The following is a 25,813-nucleotide window of genomic DNA, read 5'->3' as shown; positions in this document are numbered from 1 at the left end:
ATGTCCTCTCTTCCAGGAAGCTTTCCTTGAATCTCTTTTTTGTGGAGGGAGAGGTACTCCCAAAGAGATCTTGGAGAGCTTCCTGGAGGAAATTCCATTACTCGACTTCAACTATATAACTTTGGCAAAAGAAAAAATGATTTTTCCCAGTTATAACACTATTTATTATGAGTTTCATGGAAATATTTGCACTAAGACAAAATGTGCTAGAGTAAGATTAGTAACTCAAGCTGCCTCAGTTTTCATGTAAAAAACTTTTTAAACACATGTGTAGCAGTTTTCTATTGCTGTGTAACAAACCTCTACAAACTTAGGGGCTCAAGACAATACCCATTTATTATTAGCTCACAGTTCTGTAAGTCAGAAGTCCAGGCACAGTGCATCTAGGTTCTCTGCTCAGGGAACCACAAGACTGAAATCAAGGTGTTGGCCAGCTGGGTCCTCATCTGGAGACTCAATCAGGGAAAGATTGGCTTCCAGGCTCCCTCAGGTTGTTGTCAGAATTCATTTTCTTTCGGCCATGTTACTGAGATCCCCATTTTCTTGCTCTCTGTTGGCCAGGGAGCACTCTCAGCTTCTAGAGGCCCCCAGTGGGTCCTTGCCATGTGGCCGTCTCCACAACATGGCAATTTGCTCCTTCAAGGCCAACATGGGAGTGTCTGCTGCTTAAGAAAATGATTTTATGTGAGGTAAAAATACTGTACATTTTTCACACATAGACTTTATAATTTTTATGCTATTTATTATTGTACATACAGTATTTATTATGCACATACAATATTTCTATACACAGTTGAATACACAGAAACATGCACAGACACTTATTAGCTCTGTGATCTTGAGCCTCAGCAGTCTGAGCCTCAATTGCCTCATCTGTAAAATGAGGATAACAAGAGTGTCCATCTTGGACAGTTATAGGCACATCATAAATGCTCGATAAATATAAGCTGCTGATTATATTAGTCCAGAAGAATAGAGATTGTCTAGACACAGGGAGATTAAGTGAATGAGGGGTGGGGTACCCTAGGAGGAGGAAAGTGCAAGAGCAAAATCCTCAAAGCAGGAAGGCTGGTGGTGGTTTGGAGTGTGATCATTTGCACAGGGTGTGTATGTGTGTTGACAGAGAAGGCTAAAAGAGTGGGTGAGGGCAGCTTCACTCACAGCACTTACTAAGTGCTTACTGTGTACCAGGTACATGAGAGAGGGCCTGGCTAGTAGTATAATTTTCAGCCTGGAGGTGGTAGGGAGCCAACGAAAAGCAGAGATCAGGAAATGGCAGTGGTTTAAGCTTCAGGGAGTCCATTTGCTCCTAGAACAGTGGCTGGTGCAGCACGAGGGAACCCCACTGTCCACACTCTCCTCTCCAGTCTCAGAGCTTGAGGGACCATTTTCCTTCAAAAGTTCCAAATGTGGGAATTCATGCAGGGCACTCACACCAGAGCAGCTCACTCAGGTACTTGTTCATACTCACATACATACCCATGGAGCCCCAAAGTCACACCCTACCCTCACACCATGAGCAGATGGACTAAAACTAAGCCAGGCATTTGGCTTCCTGCCACCCATCTCCTCTTCTTGAAATGAATCCTGTCCTGACCATCACCTCCTCCTTGTCAGGGGCATTAAGCACAGTTCACACAAACAAACTTGGATGCCTGGAGATTGGGACTGGAGGTACTATTTAGGGAGTGTGGAGCCAGCCATTTTGCAGATGGGGAAACTGAGGTTCAGACAAAGAAAGTGACTTGCCCAGGGCCAGGCAGTGAGGCCAGGATTGATAGAACCAGGGTTGAAATCTGGATTTACTGACAATCAGACCAGGGTCTTTTTCATGGTGTGTATGCACACACACACACACACACACACACACACCACAGTTACCCTCAATTCAGACATCTCTGGCTTGAACAACAAATCTTTTTGAGTAGGAGTTCAGGGCATATGGCCCCTTGTTAAGGTCTAGGCCTATCTGTTGAGGGAATTTGGGGATTATGTCTGCCCTAGCTGGCTTTACCAGTTAAATTTCTTCCCCTCTCTGTCTCAGTTTCTTCATCAGTAAAACGAGAAGAATATTACCTACATTAGGGGATTATTGTGAAGATTAAATGAGTCATCAACACAAGTAAGGACTTAGAATAGTACCTGGCACATAGAAATCTCAATGATCTCATCATTAGTATTATTTGTTTAACTCTGTAGATCTGGGGCTGGTAGGGGGAGAGCTCTGCTTCTAGAGTGATCAGAGCTTACTGGTTTTGACTCAGATTCCAAGCTACCCACTGGCTTCCTCTCAGCCTTGCCTTCTAGCTTAGGGAGTAAGGGGGGAGAGGGGAGTGGTGAGACAGTTCTCCAGCAGGCTCATACCTTCGAGTACACGCAAGGTCCTGTGAGGGACACACCCAGGCTGACACATCTTTGCCCTTGGAAATGGGGGGCCCCAAGCCATTGGGAAGCCCCCAGGGTTTAGTGGTGAATAGAAGGGTGACCTCTTGACCTCAAACCTGGGGCCCATAAAATTGAGCAAGTGCTTACATCTGGGCAGGGATTGGATGGGTTAACCCCATGGATGTGAGCTCATGTGCACATGTGTGTATATCTGTACATGGATGCTTCATGTGTATACATAGATGCCCATGCATATGCATATCCATGTATGTACACAGGAGTGGCACCCTATGTCTGATTGGAAATGAGACTCCAGGATTACTCCCAGCCTGGTGCCCACTGCCCCTTTTTACAGCCTCCAGGCCCAAGCCAGGGTCCCAGAATACTAAGCCCACTCCCCCAGGCCAGGGTCAGTGGATGGCTCTGCTGCTCTATAATTCTAAGCAAGTACCTTGGGCTCTGTGTGCCTTAGTGTGCCTCAGTTTCTCCACCTATAAAATGAGGAGTTTGGATGAATTGAGAGCTGAGGTTTCCTCCAGCCCTGATAATAAATCTCTGTAGTGAGGAGGGATGGGTCCCAGGGGTTTCAGGAAGGGATTCTACTGGGCTCCAGCCCCCAACTTCCATGGGTACCCCTGACTCTTCAGAGAAATGGAAGACTGGGATCTGACCTAGCAGTCTGTACACGGGGTTCAGCTAAGGCTGGGAGCAGAATCCAGGTTGTTTAGGGTATCAGAGTGTATGTCAGGAGCCCCCTTCCCTGGGCTCGGGGAACCAGAAACCTATGCCCAACAAAATGCGTCCTGTACCAGGATAAAAGGTCCAGGTGTCAACTCCTGTACCAGCCACTCTTCTTGAGCACTAACTGCTGATCTGATTGGAGTCTACTCTGTGCCAGGCCCAGCGCAGGCTGGGTGGGGGAGTATGTGGACAAAGATTCTGCCCATGGGATGCCAATCATCCACTTGGTAAGACACATACACACCCACAATTAGTCATCTTCACTTACTGTTTATTGAACAAATAAATGACTGTCCATCAAGGTAGCTCTGGACACATGGGTGGGGACAAGGAAAGCTACCTAGAAGAAGGGGTGAGTAGAATCTTGAAGACAGGAAAGATCTGAATTCAGAAAGGCCTGAAAAGGGCATACCAGGCAGGGGTGGATGTGGGAGAGTGTTGAAGAGACAAAGAGGAGTTTGACCTTAACACAAGGCACATGTTGGAGAAGAAGGGAGATGAAGCTGGAGAGAACTGGGGCTGGATCATAGAAGGCCATGAATGCTGTGTGAGGAGTGTGGTACTTTGGGAGCCACAGAAGGTTTTAGAGCAGGCAAGTGGTGTGACAGGAAAGGTGTGTTAATGATTATTTAGTTTAAGTCAGCAAGGAGGTCAAGAGAGGGTATGAGGTTAGCAGGAAGTAGATGTGATGGGCAGAGGCTCAGGGTTGCCTGGAATGAGGACACTTTGGGGACACCACTCCAAAGGCCAAAACACTGCTCCCTCCTCCCCCAGCAGCCTCTGGGTATTCCTGGCTCCTTCTCCTGGTTGCTAGGGCTGAGGAGTCCCTCTGGGGTTTCAAACTAGGCTGGGACAGGATTTTATCACCAGAGCATGAAGCTCTGGCCTAGCTCACCACCTGCCTCCTGTTGGGCCAGATGGGCAGCTCTCAGACCCACCCTCACCAGTCCTGCTCTACTGAGAGAGGACTCAGAACCTCTGGCCCTAGAGATTCTGAGGATGTATATTTGTGGTCTCTCCCCAGGCATTTCTCAGGCCACTGGGAGAGCTGGGGGCTTAGGACATGTGATTGGCAGAATCCTGAGGGTGGAGTGTTTGAAAGAATCTCCAGAAGGAAGCTTGGATATGTTAAGTTTGACAATAAGGGAATTGGGGCTCAGAAAGGTAACATGACTTCCTTGAGATCACACAGCAAGTTTGGGGCAGTCAGGACTGAGCCCAGGTCTCCCTGGGGAGGCTGGAGCACTCTGGGGTTTAGGCAGTCTGGTGCATGTAGAGAGTGGAGAGGGCTGGGGCCAGGAACTGAGTTCAAATCCTGGCTCTGCCATTTACTACAACTTTGTGACATTAGGAAGTCACTTAGGCTCTCTGAGTCTGTTTTCTCAACTGGAAAATGGGGATAATATTCACCTTTTGGGGTTGTTGTGAAGATCAAAACACATATAAAGCACTATAGCACAGTGCCTGGGACTCAGTAATTGTTCAATAAGTGTCCGCTAGTGGGCTGGCAGCGGCAGCAGTAGGTACTCAATAAATGTTTGTTAAATGCATTATTGAATAGGAATCACCATACTAACAGTGAGATTTGTGAGCCTCAGTTTCCCCGTGTGAAAATCGGGACTAATAATCCCTGTCCTGTCACTCTTCTGTCCAGCCCCAGTAGCAACGTGGATTAAATAAGGTGTGTAAATATTCCCGTACAGAACAGTCTCTAGGTCAATGTTTATTCAGCCCAGAGCAATTCCTCTCCAAGTCCTACTCTGCAAAATTTCCCGTCAGCCTAACCAACTCTTCTACACTCCCGAGTGCTCCTCCGGAACCAGAAAAGAGGGATGTCGCTCACCTTTCAAGCCTGCCCAGCTGAGGAAAAATGAGGTGGGAAAGCAGAGAATGTGTTGGGGTGGAGATGAGAGAGAAAAGCGAGGGAGAGCAAGGAGAAAGGTGGTGGGGAGAATGGAGGTGCAGGGACGTGGTGTGGAGTTGAGAAGCGGGTACAGATTGGGGGATTTGGATACAGGATGCAGGTGAAAAGATATGGAGGGAGTGGGAGAGGTGAGGGCGCTGGGATATGTGAAGGGAATGCAGGAAGATGGGGATCCCGTAGGAAGGAGTGAGGACTCTCCTCACTGAGAGGTCTGTGGGTCGCCCGGGGCAGGGGGTACAAGCTCCCAGCAGTCACCTTTCGGGGCGGCCCCCGGAGGCTCGGAGCTGGGCTCCCGGGCAGGAGCCACTAGCCAGCGAACCGTGGAGGGGGCAGGGAGGGGGGATCCGCAGCCTGGGATTGGCCGCCGCTCCGCCGGCCGGTGACGTGAGGCGGGCGGGCCCCTTTGTGACGTCACAATCAGCTGTTTGAACGTTCCAATTTGTGCCGTGAGCCCAGCAGCCGCTGCACAGACTCAAAGCCCCGCGGGCGAGCGCAGCAGCCGGCAGCGTCCGGCCCGTAGCCCCGCCGCCTCTCCGCCCAGCCCCCGCGATGCGCCCCGGCCTGTGATCAGCCGCCGACCCTGGGACGCTCCGCCGCACAACTACCTCAGCGCCACCGCGCCCACAGCACCGCCCTCGCCCCCAGGTGAGTCTGGAGCAGCTCCGGCCAGGGGGCTCCCCGCGCCCCGGGACACGCCCCGCGCCCCCTGCTCCCGGGTCTTTGTCTGTTTTTGCCGGCGGCCGCCGAGGCTGCATTCGGGTCTCCCGATTGGCTGCCGCACGCCGGTAGACCATGACGTCTCCCTATTTGCATATGACATTGAGACGTCACCAAGGCCGGCACCGCCCCCCCCGCCCCCTCCCCGCTCGGGTCGCTTGTCCTCCAGTGACCCGGTGGGCGCTGGGTCCGGGCTGGGCCGGTGGGTGAGGGACGCTGAAAAGCAGCGGGACCCGAGGGGCCTCGGCAGTTTGCTGGGCTAGTTCAGGGGCTGCGGCGGGCCTCTGATCCCCTATTTTCTCCTTGCCAACTTGAGAGGGGTTCGGACGGCCCTGCTGGATCTAGGTTGGGAGGGTTGTCAGGAGTTCAGAGGCAGCTTGTATCTCCAACTCCAGGGTGTTGGGGCAGCGCCAGATGGTGGAATCCCCTCCCTCCGGCTCCAGGCTCTGCCCCCCCGGGACTAACATAATAACATCCTCCTAATCCCTGGCATGTGTGCAGCGCCTTAGCTAACATCACTCCCAACCCCAAAACAGGGATCTTAGACCTCATTTCACGGAAGGGGAAACTGAGGCCGAGAGAGGAGAAGTGGCTTACTTGAGCTCATGCAGCCAATTAGAGTCATGACTACTGAGTGAGTGACAGACACATTAGGCACGGGCACATACCTAGTAGGAGCTCAATACTAGTAACAAGTTACACATCCTCCTTCCATTGGAGACTCTACCTTAGGCTCAACACCATCCAAATTTGATAGGGCTGGTAGGTCTTCTCACTCCTGGATCTTTTTCCAGGAGGTCTCTGGAGATTGGGTCCCCTTTTGTGGCCCTGACTCTCTGTACCCTGGAGTCCTAGAGCCCAGTAAAATTGCTGCTTCCCAGCTGTTTTGACCACAGGAAGGTGAGTCATGGCTGCATCAGGGTGTCTCCAGGGCTGATGTAGGAGTGGGGTGGGAGGTACGAGTTTCCTCTGTTTGGCCCTTCATCACCTCCCTAACTCCCAGAGTTGTCAGCTAGGAAGGACTGACCTGGCCAAGTGCTGGTGATTACAAGGCTTGTGCTGCCCCTCTCTCTGCTCACAGAGAGGGGCCAGAGAAGAGGTAGGAGAAAGAGAGCTTCTGACTTTCCAAGTCGATGGGCCTAGAGGCTGGACCAGGAACCCCATCCCAACCTGGGCTTTGCTCAATGATGGGCTGGGGTAGAGGTGGCTTGGGGCTCAAGTGCTATTCCGGGCACAGCTGCTGTAGTTATTAAAGGGAATGGTTCTCCCTGGAGCAGAGCTGGGAATGTGAGAATCAGGAAGCTGGCAGGGCTGGGAAAGAAAATCTGAGAGGCTCCCCCAGTGGTCATGTGAGGGGGCAGGTGCTGGCTGGCTGGTGCTGCTGTTATTCCTGGCCCTGTCACTGACTTGCTGTGTGACCTTGGGCAGGGAGCTTCCCTTCCCTGAGCCTCCCTTACCTCAATCTGTCTATAATTTGAGGAGGCCCAGAGAGGCTTGGTACACAGAATGAATCTTGGGGCCAGGAACCCCAGACCCTTTATAAAAGGGGTGGGCAGAGGGACTCTGAGGGGGGCAGTAACTCGATCAAGGTCTGACTCCTGTCTGGCCTCCCTATCTCCCCTGCATCATTATATTTTGGGGGATTGTTTGCTGAGGATTTCCCTACTGTGTACACTCTCGACTGGATGCTCAGTGACCTGGGGCTAGGTCTGCCCTGCCACCATCTAGCTGGCTTTGGACAGACTTATGTCCTCTGACCTGCAGGTTGTAAAATGGGCTGGGTGAACATGTTGGTCCTGAAACAGCTCTTCACTTCCCTTTCATCTTCTCTAATGAAGTAGTAGGTCCTTGGAAGGAGGGTGTGCCTCATCAAGGCCCCAAACTTCCCTTCCTTCAGGAGGGGCCAAACTTTCTGGATTTTTGGTAACTGAGTCACTAACTCCTGTGGCTACAGACGGGTTGGGATATATGGCTTGTGCCGGGCAGGCACTAGGTAGGGGTGGCCCAACCTTTCATAATCCCTGTAGATCTCCCACCAGCACCCAGGGAGCACTTCCTTCTGGAGTCCACTGTGGGTCTGCAAATGTGGGAATATTGTCAGGGTATGCAGGTTAGGTGATTTTGTGGCAAATGTGAAAACATTCCCAGGGAATGGGAGAGGTAGCAACAGGCACAGAAATACCCGGGGTAGGTTAGCAGTCAGAGTAGAATGTGGACATGCCCCCCCGGAGTTCTATAGGAAGTGTGGAAACATCCCTAGAGGAAGGCGATAAGGGGCTCAGCAGCAAAACTGTTGATCTTCAGGGGAAAGATGTGGAGGGCTAAGCTTTAGGGACATTCAGGGTGTCTGACCAGCAGCCCCTAGCCCAGATCTAGTCCTGAGGTAGGCTGAGGAGGGGAGGGGGGCAGATCTACAGCCACCTCCTTGGTGTCTCCATGGAGCCGGGGGTCTCCTTTCTCATCTTTACCCAGGGAAGGACTGATTGGGGGCTTGAGTCCTGGTCCAACCCTTAGCGCTCATCTTTAAGGGCTCCTGGGGTCTGATAGCTCCCTTCCTCCCTCATCCCCTCCCACTGACCCGCTGTCTTCCTGGGGCCAGGCAACCTGATCTTCCTCCTCCTAGCCAGGGATGCTGCCCTTGAACAGGAGCTTAGGAATAGGGGGTAAGAGAGGGGAGGGCCTGTGGGAATAGGATCTTTGAACTTCATCTGACAGACATAACTGAGGGCTGTGCGATCACATGGTGAGATGGTAGCAGTTCTGTGGGATTTCTGCTAGCCAGCACTTTTCAAGCCACCCAGGCTCGAGTAGTGGTTCTTAATTTGTGGGGTCAAGGACTGCTGTTTAGGAAATCATGAAGAAAACCAAGGTCCTTCTTCCCAGAAAAATATGGGACCATGGCCCCTGGCCACCACGTTAAAAATGCCTAATCCAGACAGACATCCAGCTATGGAGTGTAGTGACTACAGGTGACTGCATGGGTGACTCTGTGTCTTACTAGCTGTGAGACTTTGGGCAAGTTACCTTACCTCTCTGAGCCTCAGTTTCTTTACCTGTAAAAGAGAGATAATAATACACACTTCCTAGAGTTGTTGTGAGGATTATATGAAGTAATATAGGTAAAGGGCTTAGTATAGTACCTGGCACATGAATGTTAGCTATATTATGATGATGATGATAAATAATCACAATATTGGGCAATTTCTTCCTTGCTTGGAGAACTCCTATTTACCCTTCAAGGTCCAGCTTGGATGTCCAATCCTCTGGATACCTTCCCTGACAGAGTCTGGTCATATATATCACTCCTTCCATGTCCCTAGAGCATGCAATAATATTACTATTTAGTTGATTAGTTTATTGAGTGCTTACTCTGTGTCCAGGTATTATTCTAAGCACTTCGTGTTTAGCTCATTTAATTCTTATTAGAGCCCAGAGGAGGATACTATTATTAGCTCATTTAATTCTTGTAAGGACCCAGATGAGGGTACTATTATTGCTGTTTGACAGATGAGAAAACTAAAGCACAGATAAGTTAAATAACTTCCTAAGGTCACACAGAAAACGGAAAAGCCTTGAAGGCAGGCTGACCTACCAGAAAGTGCACAGGTGGCAAAGCTTCCCCACACGACCCTGCTCTGGGGGCTGGGGGTGGTATCCCAAGCCAGGAGTGGGGGTAGACTTCTAGTCAGGGGTGGCTCTGAATCCTCTTTACGCCTCCCAGGTTTCTGCACTGCCATAGGGCGCCCCCCTGAGGCGGCTTCACTCCCCCACCATGTTCCAGCGTCTCACCAGCCTCTTCTTCAGCAACCCCCCGCCCACTGAGGACCCCGACTGCCCCCGAGCCTACGTCTCTGAGGAGGATGAAGTGGATGGCTGGCTCATCATTGATCTGCCGGGTGAGGCCCGAGTCGGTGGCCAGGAGTCTGACTCCTGGGCCTGTGAAGTCTTCGTAAGGGCAGGTGGCCTAGCAGCAGAGTGGAAGGGAGCCGTTAGGGGATTGGGGAGTTCCCCCAGGCCTACTGGGCAAACTGGGGCTGAGGCAGTGACACTGGAGGTGGAGTAACAGGGCCTCATCCCATGCAAGCCGGGGGATCTCCGGGCGGCGCAGTGTTGGGACCCACACCTCACATGCCCTAAGGCAGCAGGTCGAGACTCCTGGCCTGTGGGTGCCCCGTGGGCGCGGCGGGCAGGGCTGCGAGTCTGACTAACGATACCCTTTCTCTCCCCGCTCCCCTGTGTCCGGTGTGTGTGTGTGTCCTTCCCCGCTGCGCCCCCTCCTCCGCATGGCTCCCCCTCCCGCGCCCCATAGATAGCTACGCGGCTCCACCCAGCCCCGGGGCCGCCCCTGCCCCCGCAGGCCGCCCTCCGCCCGCGCCCTCCTTGATGGACGAGAGCTGGTTTGTTACCCCTCCCGCCTGTTTTACTGCAGAGGGGCCGGGACTCGGGCCCGCCCGCCTCCAGAGCAGCCCCCTGGAGGACCTCCTCATCGAGCACCCCAGCATGTCCGTTTACGTCACCGGCAGCACCATAGTGCTGGAACCTGGGCCCCCTTCCCCGCACCCCGACGCTGCCCTGCCTGACGGTGACCTTAGCGATGGGTGAGCGGGCCGGGGGCGGAGCCTGGAGGCCTAGAGAGGCGGTATCTCGGTATCTCGGAGGCAAGGGTCCAGGCCAGGAGGCTGGAGGAGCGAGCCCAGGGGCCAGCCCAACACTGAGGGGGCGGGACCCTTAGGGGCGTGTCTTAGTGGCAAAGGGCGGGCCTATGGCCCCGGACGAGGCTAGGAGGGGGACTGAGGGCAATGGGGCAGGTCTTTGAGATAGTGAGAGGCGTGGCTTCGTGGCTGGGGCGGGGCTTGGGAGAGACGCAGCTAAGAGGCTTGGGATGGGTTTGGAGGCTGGAGGAGTGAAGCCCGAGTTTCCCGGGGTGGGGTTTCTAGAGGCTTGTACAGAAGACATGAGCTAAATTAGAGGTTGGAGCTGAGCCTTCCCAGGGATCCGGTTTATCTGTCACAGGGGCTACAACAAAGAGCATTGGGAACCCCACTATGAAGTCAGCTCCGCCCCCTGACTTTTCCGGCCCTAACCGAGCCCTGCTCTGTCCCCGCAGGGAGTTGGCGCCCGCGCGCCGCGAGCCCCGGGCCCTGCACCACGCTGCCGCCCCTCTGCCGGCGCGGGCTGCACTGCTGGAGAAGGCGGGCCAGGCGCGGCGGCTGCAGCGGGCCCGGCAGCGGGCCGAGCGCCACGCGTTGAGCGCCAAGGTGGTGCAACGGCAGAACCGCGCCCGCGAGAGCCGTCCGCGCCGGCCCAAGCACCAGGGCAGCTTCGTCTACCAGCCGTGCCAGCGCCAGTTCAACTACTGAGCGTCCGCTGGCCGCACCACAAACCCCTCGCCGACACCTGACCCCTGTCGGGCCCCTCCGCCGCAGCCGGTGTGCTGCTCGAGGGGCGCCCGAGGCCCGCCTCAGGCTGGACACCACAACCTCCCTCCTTCTTAAGTGTGTGAGGTGGGGTGATAGCCCCCCTCCCCCCTCTCCCTAAATTTCCCCATCTCTGATCCTCTAATCCGCCTCTGAACCCCCTCGCGCCCTTCCCCCTCCCTCCTCCGGCCACCATATCCAGCATCTAATCCTCCATTTCCCCTGCATCCCGATCTCTGCCCTGACATTCCCCTTCATCCTTGCCCTCCAGTCCTCTACCTCTGGCCCACTCCTGTTTCTGAGAGTCTCTTCTTCCAGTCCCAAATATGGCTCCTTCCCCACCTTCAACTCCCACTTTATGAGCCTCACCCTATCTCATGTTTGGCACTACACTCATTCCTGCTCCCTTATTATTCATTCCCAGTAATTCCCTCCCAAATGGATGGGTGGGGGGGAGCACTCAGACTAAAGGGTTCTGCCTTTAGTCTCCCCCTTCCCTCTCCCCTGGGGGCTGGGCTCCTTGGAGTTGCTTAGGCATGGAAAGGTAAAGTATGTGGAAGATGACTGTGAGATGTGAGTTAGAGAGGGAAGGTGGAAGGAATCAAGGGAAAGAGGCAGCCTACCCGAGATGTAGACAGGACAAGACAGGTTGAGATGCTGTAGGGAACAGGGCACCATGGGAGCTTGCACTGTGCTTGCTCTGAGATGCCAAGCCCTGCTCTCAGGCTAAAGCCTGGAGTTTTCCCCCACTTCCCTTTCCTATAATTCTACCTCCCAAATCTCTTCCTGAAACCCAACCTTCTGCAGGCCCCCAAGTCTGAAGGGCTTAGTTAGTACCTTGCCGCCCTATCCCAACATGTCATCTCAGGAGTAGAGGCTGGGCAAGGCCCTGCTATCCCAGCCATCTGTTCACATGCCCAAGGTGCTAGAACTAGCTTAGGAGAGATGCAGGTCAGAGGGCTTCTAGGCAGGGGATGTGCATACCCCAGAATAAGAATGTAGAGGAATGATGCTGTGGGGGTGAAGCCATCCCGAGACTGACAGCTCAGCCTTCATCTTGCCTCTGGCCTTGTATTTCCCACCCTGCCCAGGATGGCTAATAAACATTCCTGGGTAGGAGGCCTGGAGCCCCACTGTCCCAAATAGTCCATATCCAGGTTCAGGGCCTTCAGGGGGCCTCTCCTCATTTTGTCCCCCTGGGCTCTCTTCCTTTCTAGGCTGTGGGAGAAATGGGTACCTTATCGTTCCCCTCCCCTTCTCTTCCAGTAAGTACCTGGAGAAGGGAACCTGAATCCCTGGGTGAGACAGAGGGGACAGGGGCAGCCAGCTTTCCCTTTCTTGTGGTGAGACTGAATTTTGGGCTCAGACACCAGCAACAGCCTCCTGGGATGCCCCGAATTGCTTTTTCCTCTTTCTAACTGTCTTTTTCTAGTGTGTGCTCTTTCTTCCTTGAAACTTTTAAGATTTCCTGTTACATACTAACATAGGTCTTCCCCCTTACCCCAAGTCCAGGTTTCCAGGCCTCACAGCCAAGCTGAGGCTTGGAGAAAACTCTGCAATCCCATGAGGGTAAAGGCAGCTGCCCTCCCTGACCCTATAGCCCCAAGCCTCATGTGGGGTGTGTGGGCAAGGGAGGGAGTAGCCCCATGAATGCTGGGATGGGGAGAGAGGAAGCCCTGTTGGAGTCTCCTATCCAAGGGAGTAAGCCAGATTTACACTAAAAGCAGATCAAAGTCCCCATGCCAGTCCACTAGGGCCCCCGTAGCTGACAACCTTGTCCTCTCCCTAAGGTTCTCCTTCAGCTAGGACCTAGTCACTTTTATTCTTCCAGCTGCCCCTTGGTCACTTCACAGCCAGCTTAGGGTCTTCAGCACTTCCAAAAGCTGAAACTCCCTCCAATTCTTCCTGCCTACTCCTTCGCTGCCAGCTGGGGCCTAGGCTCAGTCCTGGGCAGTGCCCATGATCTTTCTGGTGGGGGAAGAGTGAGATATAGGGCATTCGGCTCAAATTTCAGAAGGCCCCTCCCTTACCCATATTTCTAGAGGCTCCTGTAGTTCTAGAACTCTCCAATCTCATCACCTGGCTAGTTGCAAGGCTCATCTGTTTTTGTACTTTCCTATAGATTCTGTAGCACTGAGTGTGGCAATATTTTAATTGTGTATAGATTTCTCAGAACCAACACTACTCAGTCTCCAGCTAGTCTGACTCCTGAAGCATCAGACCTCATCATACTGTATTGACTGTGTATGTGCCTTTCACCTTTAGCATGCTTCAGGATTTATTTTAAACCACAGAACTTGAATACATGAGGGAACCAGAATTCACAAAGTCCTATGCAACCTTAGACAGGAGGGGGTTAGAGAGTCTGTCTTGACTGATGTTTTCAGAGACCCTGGAGAAGTTTGTTCCAGTTTGTATTAATTAATGTCAATACTACCAGCACTTTGCCAAAACTGAGTATGTCAGAGGGACTCCTGTTTTTAGAGTGAGTCCCAATTATAACAAAGGGCAACTTCCAGTAATTCCCCAATCTGTCTGAGTGCTCTCTTCAAGCTGGGTGTCACTATTCAGCCTTTGCCAGTCTGGCCCCAGCAGGGTACCACGTGTGTATGAATGCAGTTTGCTGCTGTTTTGGAGTATGCCTGCTCCCCAGACCCCGCCTGGAACCCTGATCAATTTGCTCTGACTCATAATGTCTTAGGTGCAACAAGGACCCCACCAGAGCTCTTGGATGACTCCTCAGATCCATGTGGCTTTATGTGAGGGGATCGAATGCAGACACAGCTTAGCCCCTTTTATCTTCCCTCTTGCCCTGCCACCTAGTTCCAAATGGAACCAACAAGTTGAGTGCATCCCTCTTGGGTGTTTTGTGTTGAGATTGGCTGAAATGAGGAGATTCTGGTTGACCATGTTGTGATGTGTCAACAGGCTCAAGGACACAACCACCTCAACCTGGTCATGTGGCCTGCCTGTGTATGTGTGTAACAGGCTTCTCATTGTTAGATTGTAATGTTATTCCTCTATGGGAGAAAAAAATTTAATATAAAGAAAAATAAAAATCTATTTAAAGCACATTGTGCTTTCTGTCTGAGTAGAGCTGAAGTAGAAGCACTCTGCAATCTCAAGCACAGTATTGGCATAGGGTATTATTAGGTTGGCTTTGGTTCTGGTTGTGTGTGTCATGCAGGGAAGGAAGAGGGTAGATAAGCTTGCTAGGAACAAAGCCAGACAATGTAGGGTCTGACTCATAAATAACTATTTTTAGAGGATCCTTATATTATAAGACACATATATATTAACACAGCTGAAATAGAGATGAGGAAAAGAACATGACACAGAATCACCGACTCATCCTTTTTGTCTCAGGCACTGGGTTATGGCAAGGGCAAGGAGCCACTGCAGGGGAAGGGGTGGAGTATACGTCTAGCTGTAGAAGATGCAGCAGAAAGCTGAGGCCCAGACCAAGACAGGGCCCTAAGTACTGGAGTCCTCTGAAGGTGAGGGGTAGGGTGGGGGCAGAAGCAGCTGGTTTGGAGACTACAAATTTTTAGGTAAGAATTGATCCAGGAAAGGGTGAAACCTGGGCATGTTGATGAGAAGTCACCCCTAAGCCTGATGCAGATGACAAACAGGGCAGCCAAAGAGTGGAATGGAGTGGACATCTTTGAAGTATATAACACCAAATGACTGCTGCTATTTGGGAACTGCCCCCTCTAACCACAGAACTGGACTGAAGGTAGAAAACTGACCTAAACTGGGCTAGATTCTTGATGCTGTTACTAAGAGTCCTGCTGGTCAGTCTGGGCTTATCTCTTGGATGGAGGAGGTGTAACACAGTTGTTTTGGAGTAATCCGTCATGTCCATGGAGAAGCAGATGTATGAGGTGGAGAAAAAGTGCTATCTGGGTTGCTGATGGCTTCCTGTCCCTGGGTGGCCTTTGATCCTCTCTAAGTTGATTCTGTTATATGCAACCACAGGAAATTTGACCAACATATATCAAAGTGCCTGGTACAGTGCTGAAAAGGGCTAGTTTCTTCAAAGCTGAGAATGAGTTGAGTGAGCAAATATGTGCATTTTTCTCAACTTGCCAGGTGCATCTCAGGTGCAATGAGGACAAGATGGGATTCTAATTCACAAAGAAGGCTGTTCCTATTCATTTATGGTCCAAAGAAAGAGCTTGCTCACCCATAATCCCTGACCAATAACATAACGTTTATGTTCTAGGACAATGACATTTATTTAACACATTCAGTATTTCACATTGTACAAACCCTTAGATTCTCTTTATTCACTGGTCCGTTTCTACAACAAATACATCCAAAACACTATATAATAAAATTATTTACAATGTTTCCAAATGAGAAGATTCCTTTTGCCCCCCTACTGCTATTCACACACAGTACTTCCACAGCACAATACATCATTAGAAGATCTAAAAATGCTCACCCTGTACTCTAGGCTGCTTAGGAAACGTGAAAACTAATAACATAATCTCATTAGCTCTCAATACATGGCAACATTTTAGAAACCTTGAACTTCATCTTGTAACACCAAAAGGGCTCAACAACTCTGCTTTCCCCATTGCACTTTACGAAACAGGTTGCAGGGACTAGGAAAACGGCCATATTATTAAAATGACTAACTGTACAGAAATGGATTTTAAAAAGTCACAGCTCAAAATTGCTTTTTGTAAAATTCACACACATTTACAAGTATCAAGTTGCCGTCCAGCATGTTTACTTGGATTTTCTTCGCTTGGATTGCACCGCACTGGTTATGTCTGTGGGGGGAAAGAAAGGACATGTTCAGCTGAGGCAACTCCTTACAGCAATGCCTTTTAGGCAGTCCACAAGAACCAGGGCTGACCTAAGTAGAGTCCTACTGGACTCTGAATCAGTCTAAAGGCCTCAAAAGGGGCACTTATTGTGGAGAGGGTCTCAAGCTTCTGTGGGAAGAGGGTACAGCTCTGTATATTAGGGCCTACAACTGGGGAAATGTGATACAGGTGGTGGGAGGTGAAGCACACATACCTGGCTGGAAAAAGTGGCAGGATGGAGAGAGCTTCTTTAGCTGGGCAATTAACCCCACAATCTCCATCACCAGTTCCCATCACCCAATGAAATGATGGATAGACTGACAGTGCTTTTGGTGAGAAATCAGAGTGATGCTACCAGCAAGTGAGTAAATTGTGCCAGAGTGCAAAAAACCAGCCTTTGGATCCCTTTTGGAGCCAAGCCATTGTTTTGCAGTAAGGAACTCATTTTGTCATGCTATAGTCAAAGTCTCTAAATAACATGACTGTGACCCTTGGTCAACACGTGTCTACTGTGGCCTAGCCAGGTGTATCAACGCTGTGGATACAAATAGGCGTTGAAGCAATTCAGAGCAAGCTACAGCCAGCTCTGAGCCCAGGTTAGTCTGAGGGCTTCAGGGAAGAGGTGGGAACTAAGTGATTTATGCACAGAGTAACAGCGACATAAAGAGGAATGAGTGTTTTAATTCCTTTAATTCCTCTTGTATTTTCATTGTCTTAAATCAATCAATTTAATCTTATCCCATATTTAAATCATGTTCTCAAAAACTTTCCCAGGGGCCAGCCCTGTGGCTTAGTGGTTAAGTGCGCGCGCGCCGCTACTGGCGGCCCGGGTTCGGATCCTGGGCGCGCACCAACGCACCGCTTGTCCGGCCATGCTGAGGCAGTGTCCCACATACAGCAACTAGAAGGATGTGCAACTATGACATACAACTATCTACTGGGGCTTTGGGGAGAAATGGGAAAAAAAGGAGGAGGATTGGCAATAGATGTTAGCTCAGGGCTGGTCTTCCTCAGCAAAGAGAGGAGGATTGGCATGGATGTTAGCTCAGGGCTGATCTTCCTCACAAAAAAAAAAAAACTTTTCCACACAAAAGTCTTCTACAGCAGACTACAATGAATAGCTTTAAGCTCTCCAAATGTACGTATTTCCTTAAAATCTCATATTGATCTTAAAAATTCACCCTCATTCTTCATGCTGCCCCACGGCAGATACTTTGGTTTTAATATGAAAACAGTATTTTAAAATTACTTCCCATCAAGGAGAAAAAAAATGTTTTCTAACACATTAATGTGTAAGATTAATCAGATTTATCCATTTCTGGAAACTAGGCTGAATTTTCTGATGCTGCATTCTAGGTTGAGTGTTCTAAGCAATTTTTCTTCTCTGTTTTTTTTAAACTTTTTTATTTATTTATTTATTTATTTTATTTTTTTCCCCCAAAGCCCCAGTAGATAGTTGTATGTCATAGCCGCACATCCTTCTAGTTGCTGTATGTGGGACGTGGCCTCAGCATGGCCAGACAAGCGGTGCATCGCTGCGCGCCCGGGATCCAAACCCGGGATGCCAGCAGTGGAGTGCGCGCACTTAACCGCTAAGCCACAGGGCCGGCCCACTTCTCTCTTATAAGATTTTGAGAACCCAGACTCAAAATGTAGATGCAAAAAGCAAAAATTTTACTGCTCTATTAGCGATACTAATTACTAAGAAGTGAGGCCTCGATGACTTTCCAAGAGGTGACCTGTGTAATGTTTTCGAGCTTCTACTGGTGGAAATTTCAATATGCTTATCTTCTTGCTGGGAGGTCATGTTGCTCGTGCCATGTGGTAGAATCAGTCTCTCTGATTTACTCATTTATCTTTTGCTACTCAGAGGGTAGTTAATCTGACAGGATGTTGATAATGGTGTTTTTTATTTTAACTCCATGTAAATAAACTAAGAGTCTTACATAGCCCACAACTCCCCATAATCAACTCTACGTCCAACTCTCAAGCTTCATTTTCACTGTAGAAATTTGTCATTTGCAGTAAAACTATACAGAGTTTTGTCTTGACTGAGTGTTCATCCTTAGAAAAATAACTGTTAATAGGTCAACTTTGGGAATTTCCCCTTTGTTGTGATAAGAAGGATCAAGTGGTGTATCTGAGAAACACATATGTGGCTGGAAAAAGAGGTAGGGAGTGGGGGGAATAAGCAACCTCCCCCCACTCCTTCCTTGCTCATTGCCATCTGTCACTGCTTCAAAGCACCCAATAATCTGGCAGGATGCCTCTGCTTCTGAGGATGAATCAATGAGTGGGGCCATAAGTAAATAAGTGATTTATGCTAAAAACTGCAAAAAAATAATCTTTTAGATACCAGGGTGGGAGCTAGGAGTGGTGGTGTAGGGTGTACTTTTATACTTCCATGAGGGAAAAAAATCACATCAACCTGATTTTGAAGTCTCTTATCACCTTCCCTGGATATATCTAGCCAATCTGGGTCATAGAGCAAAGTCACTTTTGATGTCTTTATAAATCTATCTGAAAAGATGAGTTTTTTCTTTTTGTGGTTCAATTTTATACTTCCTCCAAAATGTTACCACCCCATTGAACACAATAAGAGAATCTAGAGGCAAACTCTGTAAGGTAAGGCATTCTAGGGAAGTAATGTAGTGGCTGATGGTACATTCAGGTTGTACTTCAGGCCTGTTCCTAAAGGCTGCCTAGTTTATCTGACTGTGCATAATCCCACTCCCAAACCCCCATAATCAATACCATACTGGCAAAAAAAAAAAATCACGTATTGTTGAAAAATTCTCAGTTTTTTAAACCATGAAGGATTTTACAAATTGATGTCTTCACAGATATACAAACAGTCCAAGGACTAATAGTGTAGTTACATCATTTATAGTCATATTTTAGAACCAACTATATGGTAAAAAACTGGGTCAACAGTAGTCTTTGAGGTGGTTGTCCATATATGTCCTTGGGGAACATTTAAATTTGTAATTTGATAAGGGCATTTTTTCAGCCTGATTGTCTCGTTTTGACCTTAAGCAAATTTGGCCAAATCTATAGTACAAGGTTCTATTAAATCTTCTAGTACGTGGATTTTATCTTCTGAGAAAGTTTAGAAATTGACCTCGGCCTTGCTCACTTCAAGGTCTTTCTACTCTATTACTTCTAGCCAAGATTTCTATTTAATTGTAAAGAATTCTGGAAATTTCCTTTCAAAATTTGCATGGCTTGTTTCTAAATGATGCTACAAGAGTGCAGTATCAGGTAGTTAATATTCAGGGTTTTCTCCCGTAAGATGTATGTAATTGTGCTCACTGGTATTTCCACAATAATAACACTTCTGTTTTAAGTATATCTGTATACTCTGTTTTTGGATTATTGTTTCTCAAGTCACTGGCTGTGGGCAGGGTAGGGCTATCACCTTACTTTGCTGTCAGAGCATCTTAGGACACCCTAGGAATACCCACAGTGGCTGATGATTACAAATTGCTCTGAACTTCTCTCATATTAACATATCCTCCCTGGTTTCAAACTTATGCATTGAACTTCATGTTTTTAACTACTGATCTTTTTTCCCAGTTGAAAATATAACATAACAAGTATTATAAACAGATGAGTAAATAAAGAATAACAAGAGAAACTAGAAAAATCATTTCTGTGTTAATGGGGAACTCATCAGGTCAGGAAGCAGAACTACTCATTTGCATACTTGTAAACAACACACCTGATCAAGTGCAATTTTAAAAGATGTTCACTGATTTGTGGGAGCCAATTTTTGTGTCTGTAATTAAAAGTGTGTGTGGGGGGAATTCAAGCAACCCAAAACAAAACAACAGATTAGAGAGTGACCTATCAACAATGTCGGCCTCCCTGGACTTGCCCAGAAATCATTCATCCCACCTGCTCCAACTGGCAGTCTAGTAGGCCTTGGCCAGCATGACATAAGCAAACTCTGTTCTCACAGCAGGAGCATGATTAATCTCAATGGATCCCCGACAATATAAAAGTAGCAATACTTTTCATTATAAACACTCATAATATTTCTCAGCTTTCAAGATTTTCATGAAAAAAAGAATGCTTCTGATTTTGTTTGTGCATATATGATCAAAATCTTATGAGTGTGAAAAGGCAAAACCCTTTTTTCCCCTCAAAAGTTTAAGAAGTAATGATGCTGCAGGAAGATGTTTCAAGTACCCAGCACTACATATGTCTCCAAGTTTAAGGCACATAAATTTTTTGTGTGTATGTGAGGAAGATCAGCCCTGAGCTAACATCCGATGCCAATCCTCCTCTTTTTTGCTGAGGAAGATTGGCCCTGGGCTAACATCAGTGCCCATCTTCCTCTACTTTAGATGGGATGCCACCACAGCATGGCTTCATAAGCGGTGCGTCGGTGTGCACTCGGGATCGGAATCTGCGAAGCCCAGGCCACCGCAGCAGAGCACGTGCACTTTGCTGCGCCACCAGGCCCACCCCAAAGGCACATAAATTTTTAGAAACTAGGTTGATATTTTGTGATCACTCCCCAGGTATGAGTTCAAACACAGAGAAAGTTATTTTATGACTTTGGTTCACATTTTTGGATATAACATAGCAGGCCAAATAATATGCATATTTATTCTTTAATTTGGATCCAAGAGCTCTAACACTTAAAAACTAAAAGAGCTACAGCACTCATTTCTGATTTAAAAGGTAACTTACCCTAGGACTGTTAAGGACTGACAGCCTGAGGGCTTGAGGCTGATGTGGAGATCTATACATGACTATGATTCCTGGGATCTGGCCAGAGCTCTGCCATCCTCTAGGGAGACACTTACCCAGCACCTCTCCGTGCAAGGTCGCAAAGCCTGGGAGTCATTATGTCTTCTCCTAAGCCAGTTGCTAAGCCTCAAAGCATGGACGGGGCAGGCATTCCAACATGACTACCACCACCTTGGGACAATGTCCAGTTTAAGAATACAGGCCTATTCCCCACTCTCCTTCTAAAACAGGTTTCAGCTTTCCATCTTTTCCTGGCTGGCAGTTCTCTACAGAGTGACTCTAATTTGGGCATCTCTTCTTAACTGTAGCAGCTGTTCCTTAGATGAATTCTTTCTGGTGCACTGTAAATGACACCTTTAGTGTCTTGAGGCTCTGCGTTCAGGTCAAGTTTCCAAAAATCTGGTGTGCAACATCTCTAAAGGCCAACACTTTTTTTCTGTTTTAAAGGTAATTAGATACCATATTCTAGAGCCTAGAAGACCTTGATCCTTTGGGAAAGGGAGGGGCTAAAAGAATACACAGGATTGAGGGGAAGCAGATTTTCCCATAGAACTCCAGGAATCTTTCCTTTTGTGCTCTAAGTTTAGTACTCAATATACTGAAAGGTGTGCTTCCTTCCAAACAAGTTTCTATCTAGGAGATGATTCCCAGGGAGGAGGAAGAAAGTTGTTGGTTTCATTTCTGTATCCAAGGAGGGGATACCTAAGAGGACCCCACCTGTGGTGTACACAGTATGTCTGGAGAGGAGAGAAGGGCCCTCCCAACTTCTCCTCTCACTCTCTGGCGGGCTGAGGTAAGGTGACGTCTACACCTCTGCTTTACCTGTGTATGATCTATAGACCTGTGGCCTACTCCCAGAGGCTCTTGTGAGGCATCATGAAATTCCTGCACAGAAATATGACCTGCAAATGACAGCTAAGTTCTCAGGTCAGTGTCTGGTGTCTGGTGTTGGTGCACCACAACCTGCCCTGGTCCTTCAAGCTGGGATCCCAATGGTACCTGACTGTTTCTCAGCAGCCTTGCTGATATCACGCACTTGGCCAAGATCCCAGCTCTTGCCCAACCTGAGCTATTCAAGCTCAGCGTTATTTCCTAACAGGATGAAGTATCATACCCTCCCTCAGATCTGGGCCTTTGCACATGCTGTACTTTTTGCCTAGAAAACTCCATTCAACTCCCATAGCCTGGATAATGCCTCCTCATTCTTCAGGTCTCAGCTTAAACATCATTTTCTCCAGAAAGCTTTGGCAGAGGAGCATATGCTCCTACAGTACCATGTAATTTTGCTATCATAGCTTTAACATTTAACACACTGTATTAGAGTCTGTCCTTTCGGCTAGTACATAATTGATGTGATGAAGACAGAGACTCTATCTGTCTTTTCACCATCATATATCCCCAGAGCCTGGTATGTAGTAAGTACTTAATAAATAGTTGATAGACGGTTATTAATTTAATAATTATTGATTATATATCTTTGTATTAGGCATCATACTAGGCACCAGGGATACAGTGGTGAGCAAAACCAGACATCTCCTGCCCTAATAGAGTGTATATATTAATTACCTATCACATACATAGACATAACTTCAAGTTACAAATGTGGTATTATGAAGGAGAAGAACACGGTGCTATGATTTCTCATAGCAGTGACAACTAAGCTAAGTAGGAAGAGTAGGAAGTTGATGAAAAGCAGAGAGGAAGAAAGAGGGAGGAACATTTCCTGCAACAGGTGTAACATACACAAGCTTGTGATAAGAGGGATGAGGATGGTATGTCTCAGTTGCTAAGGGAAGTCAGATGAGGCTGGGAGAGGCTGACAGGGGCCAGACCACATAAAATCATGTGGTCCACGTTGATGCTTTTAGAGTTTAATCCTAATTTACAACGGTAAATCATTGAATAATTTTAAGCTAGGGCAACAGTGAAGATGGGGAAAAGTGGATGAATTTGGGCCACCAGAGATAAAATCAGCAGCTTTTTGTGATGGATTAGATGTGAAGGTAAGGGACAGAGGTGCCAAGGAAGACTTGCCTAATGGACAGATGGTGGTGCCATTCACTGAGATGGGGAACAACGGCGAGGACCAGACATTGGGGGTGAAAAATCACAAGTCTGGTTTCAGACATGCTGAGTTTGAGGCCCTGTTAAGGATGTACATGCAGTTGTCTAAGCTCTCTAGAGGTCTGTACGAGAAATAAAAATTCATGAGTCATTTGTGAACGGCTGTAACTAAAGAAGGGGGGCATGAATAAGATCAGTTAGGGAGAAAATATAAGTTGAAGAGAAAAGGTGACTCAGGATCGAAGTTTGAGGAAGGCCAACATCTAACGGCTGGGTACAGAGATTGAGAAAGAGCAGCCAGAGGGGAAGACAGAAAATTATGTAGAGTTCTGGGTTACAGAAGCCAAGGGCAGAGTTAATTCAAAAAGGAGATGGGAGTCAATAAAGAAGAGAAAACTGGTAGTGTAAGGTTCTTGAGAAGGTCAGAGAAGATGAGATCAAAGGCACAAGTGGAGGAACTGGCCTTACACTTGAGGAGGGACAGCTGCTCTATTATAGTAGGAGCAAAGGAGGACACTGGTAGATTTATGTCTTGGTAGTGAGAGTTGAGGGGGTTCTATTTTCTTTGTGAAGATGTGAGAGTCTCTGCTGAAAGAGAACAGAGAAAATAGGGGCCAGAGGTTTAAAAAGAGTAGAGAGTGGGAAAGACAGTTGGCCACAGAAACATAGAAAGATGGCTGGGCCATATTGAGGACCTATCTGAAGTGGTGATCATGATCCAATCTGCCCTGTTATGTTCTTTTTTTCCAACAGTGCTTGCTGCTCTTGTGTACATATGCAGAAAACAGTTAAATGAACTAACAAATAAAGGAAGAACCAAACAAGCAGCAGAAGTCAAGGCAGCCTGACAAATTTAAGGAATAGAGGCAAAGATGAAGGACAAAGTCCTCTGCTGCTGTGATAAGGACCCTATTCTTCTATTTGACCCACAAATAGCACCCACTCTCCACTGCTAACCTTTAGTAGAGCTGGAGGCTGAAGCAGGCCGAGAGGATCGCTTACGATGTCCATTTTCCACACTTTCAGAAGCCGTAGTTGGCTCTTCAGTTCGGGAGTTTCTTCGGCTGGGGGTTTTTGACTTTTCAATTATCTCTTTGGGCTCACTGCTGACAGAAGGAAGCAGAAAGTTTCCACGGAGGTGAGGGAATCAAGTCACATAAAAAAGGGCTCTTTAGATAGTTTCATTTATAAGGTAGGAGATTAAGAACTACATAATTATTCTGGAGAGAAAATATTCCATGCAGGGATAATGAGCACAATTACCTTCTATATTACTGACAATTTAAAAGTGAGTCTAGCTTGTTTCATTAGTAAAAATAAAATACTAAAGCATAATGCTAGTGAAATTGTGGAAAAACAGGTAGAAGACATCAAGAACTTGGACCAAAATTCCCAAACTTCCTCACCTATTTTCCTAAGATAATAATATTCCCCTTCAAAAATTAATAGTACCTAAAGTCTAGGAAATTACTAATATAATACTGGCATTTATTATGAGCCCGGTAGAGTCAGATAATGGCATATTACAAGTCACATTATAGAATGTACATAGGAATATATTCACAATACACGCTGGGTATATTGATTGCCCCAACCTCAATCCCCTTTTTTTAGTATGCAAAGATTTAAATTGGTAATATCCAGTATTATTGAGGGTTAGGAGCAAAAACTCCTGACTGGAGTGTAAACTGTGTAACCCAATGGTTCTTAACAGGAGGCAGTTTTGCCTTCTAGGGGACATTTAGCAATGTCTGGAGACATTTTTGATTGCTATGACTGAGGGTGGGGGGTGCTACTGGCATCTTTTGGGTAGAGGCCAGGGAAGCCACTAAACATTCTATAATGCGTAAGACAGCTTCCCCCTCCCCCAACAAAGAATTATTTTTGTCCAAACTGTCAATAATGCTGAGGCTGAGAAACACTGGTGTGATCCTCTGGCTCAGCAATTTCATTTCTAGGTGCCTAAAAAAACAAATCTTTTTACAGAGCTCTAATTACACACAAGGATGTGAAAGCATGTTATTCTTACTAATGAAGACAGAAGGCCTAAATCCTTAACAATAGTAAATAAGTTAACTAAAACATGGCACATCCATATGCAGTCAGGAAAAATCATGTTACAGAAGGTTATTTAATGCTAAAACATTAAATGCTACAACATTATGAACAGTATAATCCCATTTTCATTATAATATATATTGAGTGTATACGTAACCACAAATGAATGAATGGGTGTGAGATATATATGTGTGTATGTATAATGGGTAGTGTTTATATATAGATATAACACTGTATCTAGTGTTTATATAGAAAATGCTCTTTCTCTATCTGTACACATACTCTGTGAAAAGGACTAGAAGAAGATGAAATAAAAAATACACACTGAATATTGTTGAGTCATAGGAATGCTGGTTTATGGGCGAGTAATTTTCTTCTTTGTAATTCTCTGATCTGAATTTCAAGTTTTCTTTTTTTTTAACTTAATTAATTTTAGTGAGGTAACACTGGTTTATAACATATGTATTTCAGGAGCACATCATTATATTTCAACTTTTGTGTAGGCCACATCATGTTCACCACCCAAAGTCCAGGTGCCGTCTGTCACTGTACACATGTGGCCTTTTATCCCTTTCACCCTTCCCCCTCTTCCTCTGGTAACCACCAATTTATTCTCTGTGCCTATGTGTTTGTTTGTTGTTGTTGTTTTATCTTCCACATATGAATGAAATGATACGGGATTTATCTACAGATAATATCGCCAGAGAGGTAGCGATGTGGTAAAGACTAGACCAGCTATTGCTGGTTTTGAAGACGGAGGAAGTGGGGGGCCATAAGCCAAAAAATGTAAGCCTCTAGAAGCTGGAAAAGTCAAGTTTGCTTTTCTTTCTTTCTTCCTTCCTTCCTTCCTTCCTTCCTTCCTTCCTTCCTTCCTTCCTTCCTTCCTTCCTTCCATCCATCCATCCATCCATCCATCTATTTTTGGTGAGAAA

At 47.6% G+C, this 25,813-nt stretch overlaps 2 protein-coding genes across 10 annotated transcripts in view; one reads left to right on the top strand and one right to left on the bottom strand.

Moving 5' to 3' along the window:
- Positions 1 to 5,502: 5,502 nt before the first annotated feature.
- Positions 5,503 to 14,256, top strand: TP53INP2 (tumor protein p53 inducible nuclear protein 2). 2 transcript variants are annotated; one of them, XM_058562861.1, is made up of 4 exons: positions 5,503 to 5,695; positions 9,489 to 9,663; positions 10,197 to 10,365; positions 10,875 to 14,256. In XM_058562861.1, exons 2-4 carry the CDS (start codon positions 9,540 to 9,542, stop codon positions 11,125 to 11,127), a joined length of 546 nt encoding a protein of 181 aa, XP_058418844.1. In that variant the 5' UTR covers positions 5,503 to 5,695; positions 9,489 to 9,539; the 3' UTR covers positions 11,128 to 14,256. The 2 variants fall into 2 exon arrangements, with proteins under 2 accessions (XP_058418844.1, XP_058418843.1); XM_058562860.1 differs by having other exon boundaries at positions 10,077 to 10,365.
- Positions 14,257 to 15,216: 960 nt separating this feature from the next.
- The window catches only part of NCOA6 (nuclear receptor coactivator 6), a 103,921-nt gene continuing 93,324 nt past the window's right edge, over positions 15,217 to 25,813 (bottom strand). For 6 of the 8 annotated variants that reach the window (XM_058562853.1, XM_058562855.1, XM_058562851.1 and 3 more), the window contains 2 exons: positions 23,781 to 23,929; positions 15,217 to 15,965 (listed from right to left, as the gene is read on the bottom strand). In XM_058562853.1, the coding sequence (XP_058418836.1) occupies positions 15,922 to 15,965; positions 23,781 to 23,929 (193 nt within the window). In that variant the 3' untranslated portion in view covers positions 15,217 to 15,921. The remainder of the gene's footprint in view (positions 15,966 to 23,780; positions 23,930 to 25,813) is intronic. The other 2 variants (XM_058562856.1, XM_058562859.1) reach the window with 2 other exon arrangements.

The sequence above is a fragment of the Diceros bicornis genome, chromosome 19, assembly GCF_020826845.1.
Source record: "Diceros bicornis minor isolate mBicDic1 chromosome 19, mDicBic1.mat.cur, whole genome shotgun sequence".
Taxonomy (NCBI): Eukaryota; Metazoa; Chordata; class Mammalia; order Perissodactyla; family Rhinocerotidae; genus Diceros; species Diceros bicornis.
This window is presented reverse-complemented; position numbering and strand designations above follow the sequence as displayed.

Coding starts and splice junctions, on each gene's coding strand:
- TP53INP2 (XM_058562860.1), top strand. CDS start 9,540: ATGTTCCAGCGTCTCACCAGCCTCTTCTTCAGCAACCCCCCGCCCACT. Junction 9,664..10,076: donor GCTCATCATTGATCTGCCGG/GTGAGGCCCGAG, acceptor CGCGCCCCATAG/ATAGCTACGCGGCTCCACCC. Junction 10,366..10,874: donor GACGGTGACCTTAGCGATGG/GTGAGCGGGCCG, acceptor CTGTCCCCGCAG/GGAGTTGGCGCCCGCGCGCC.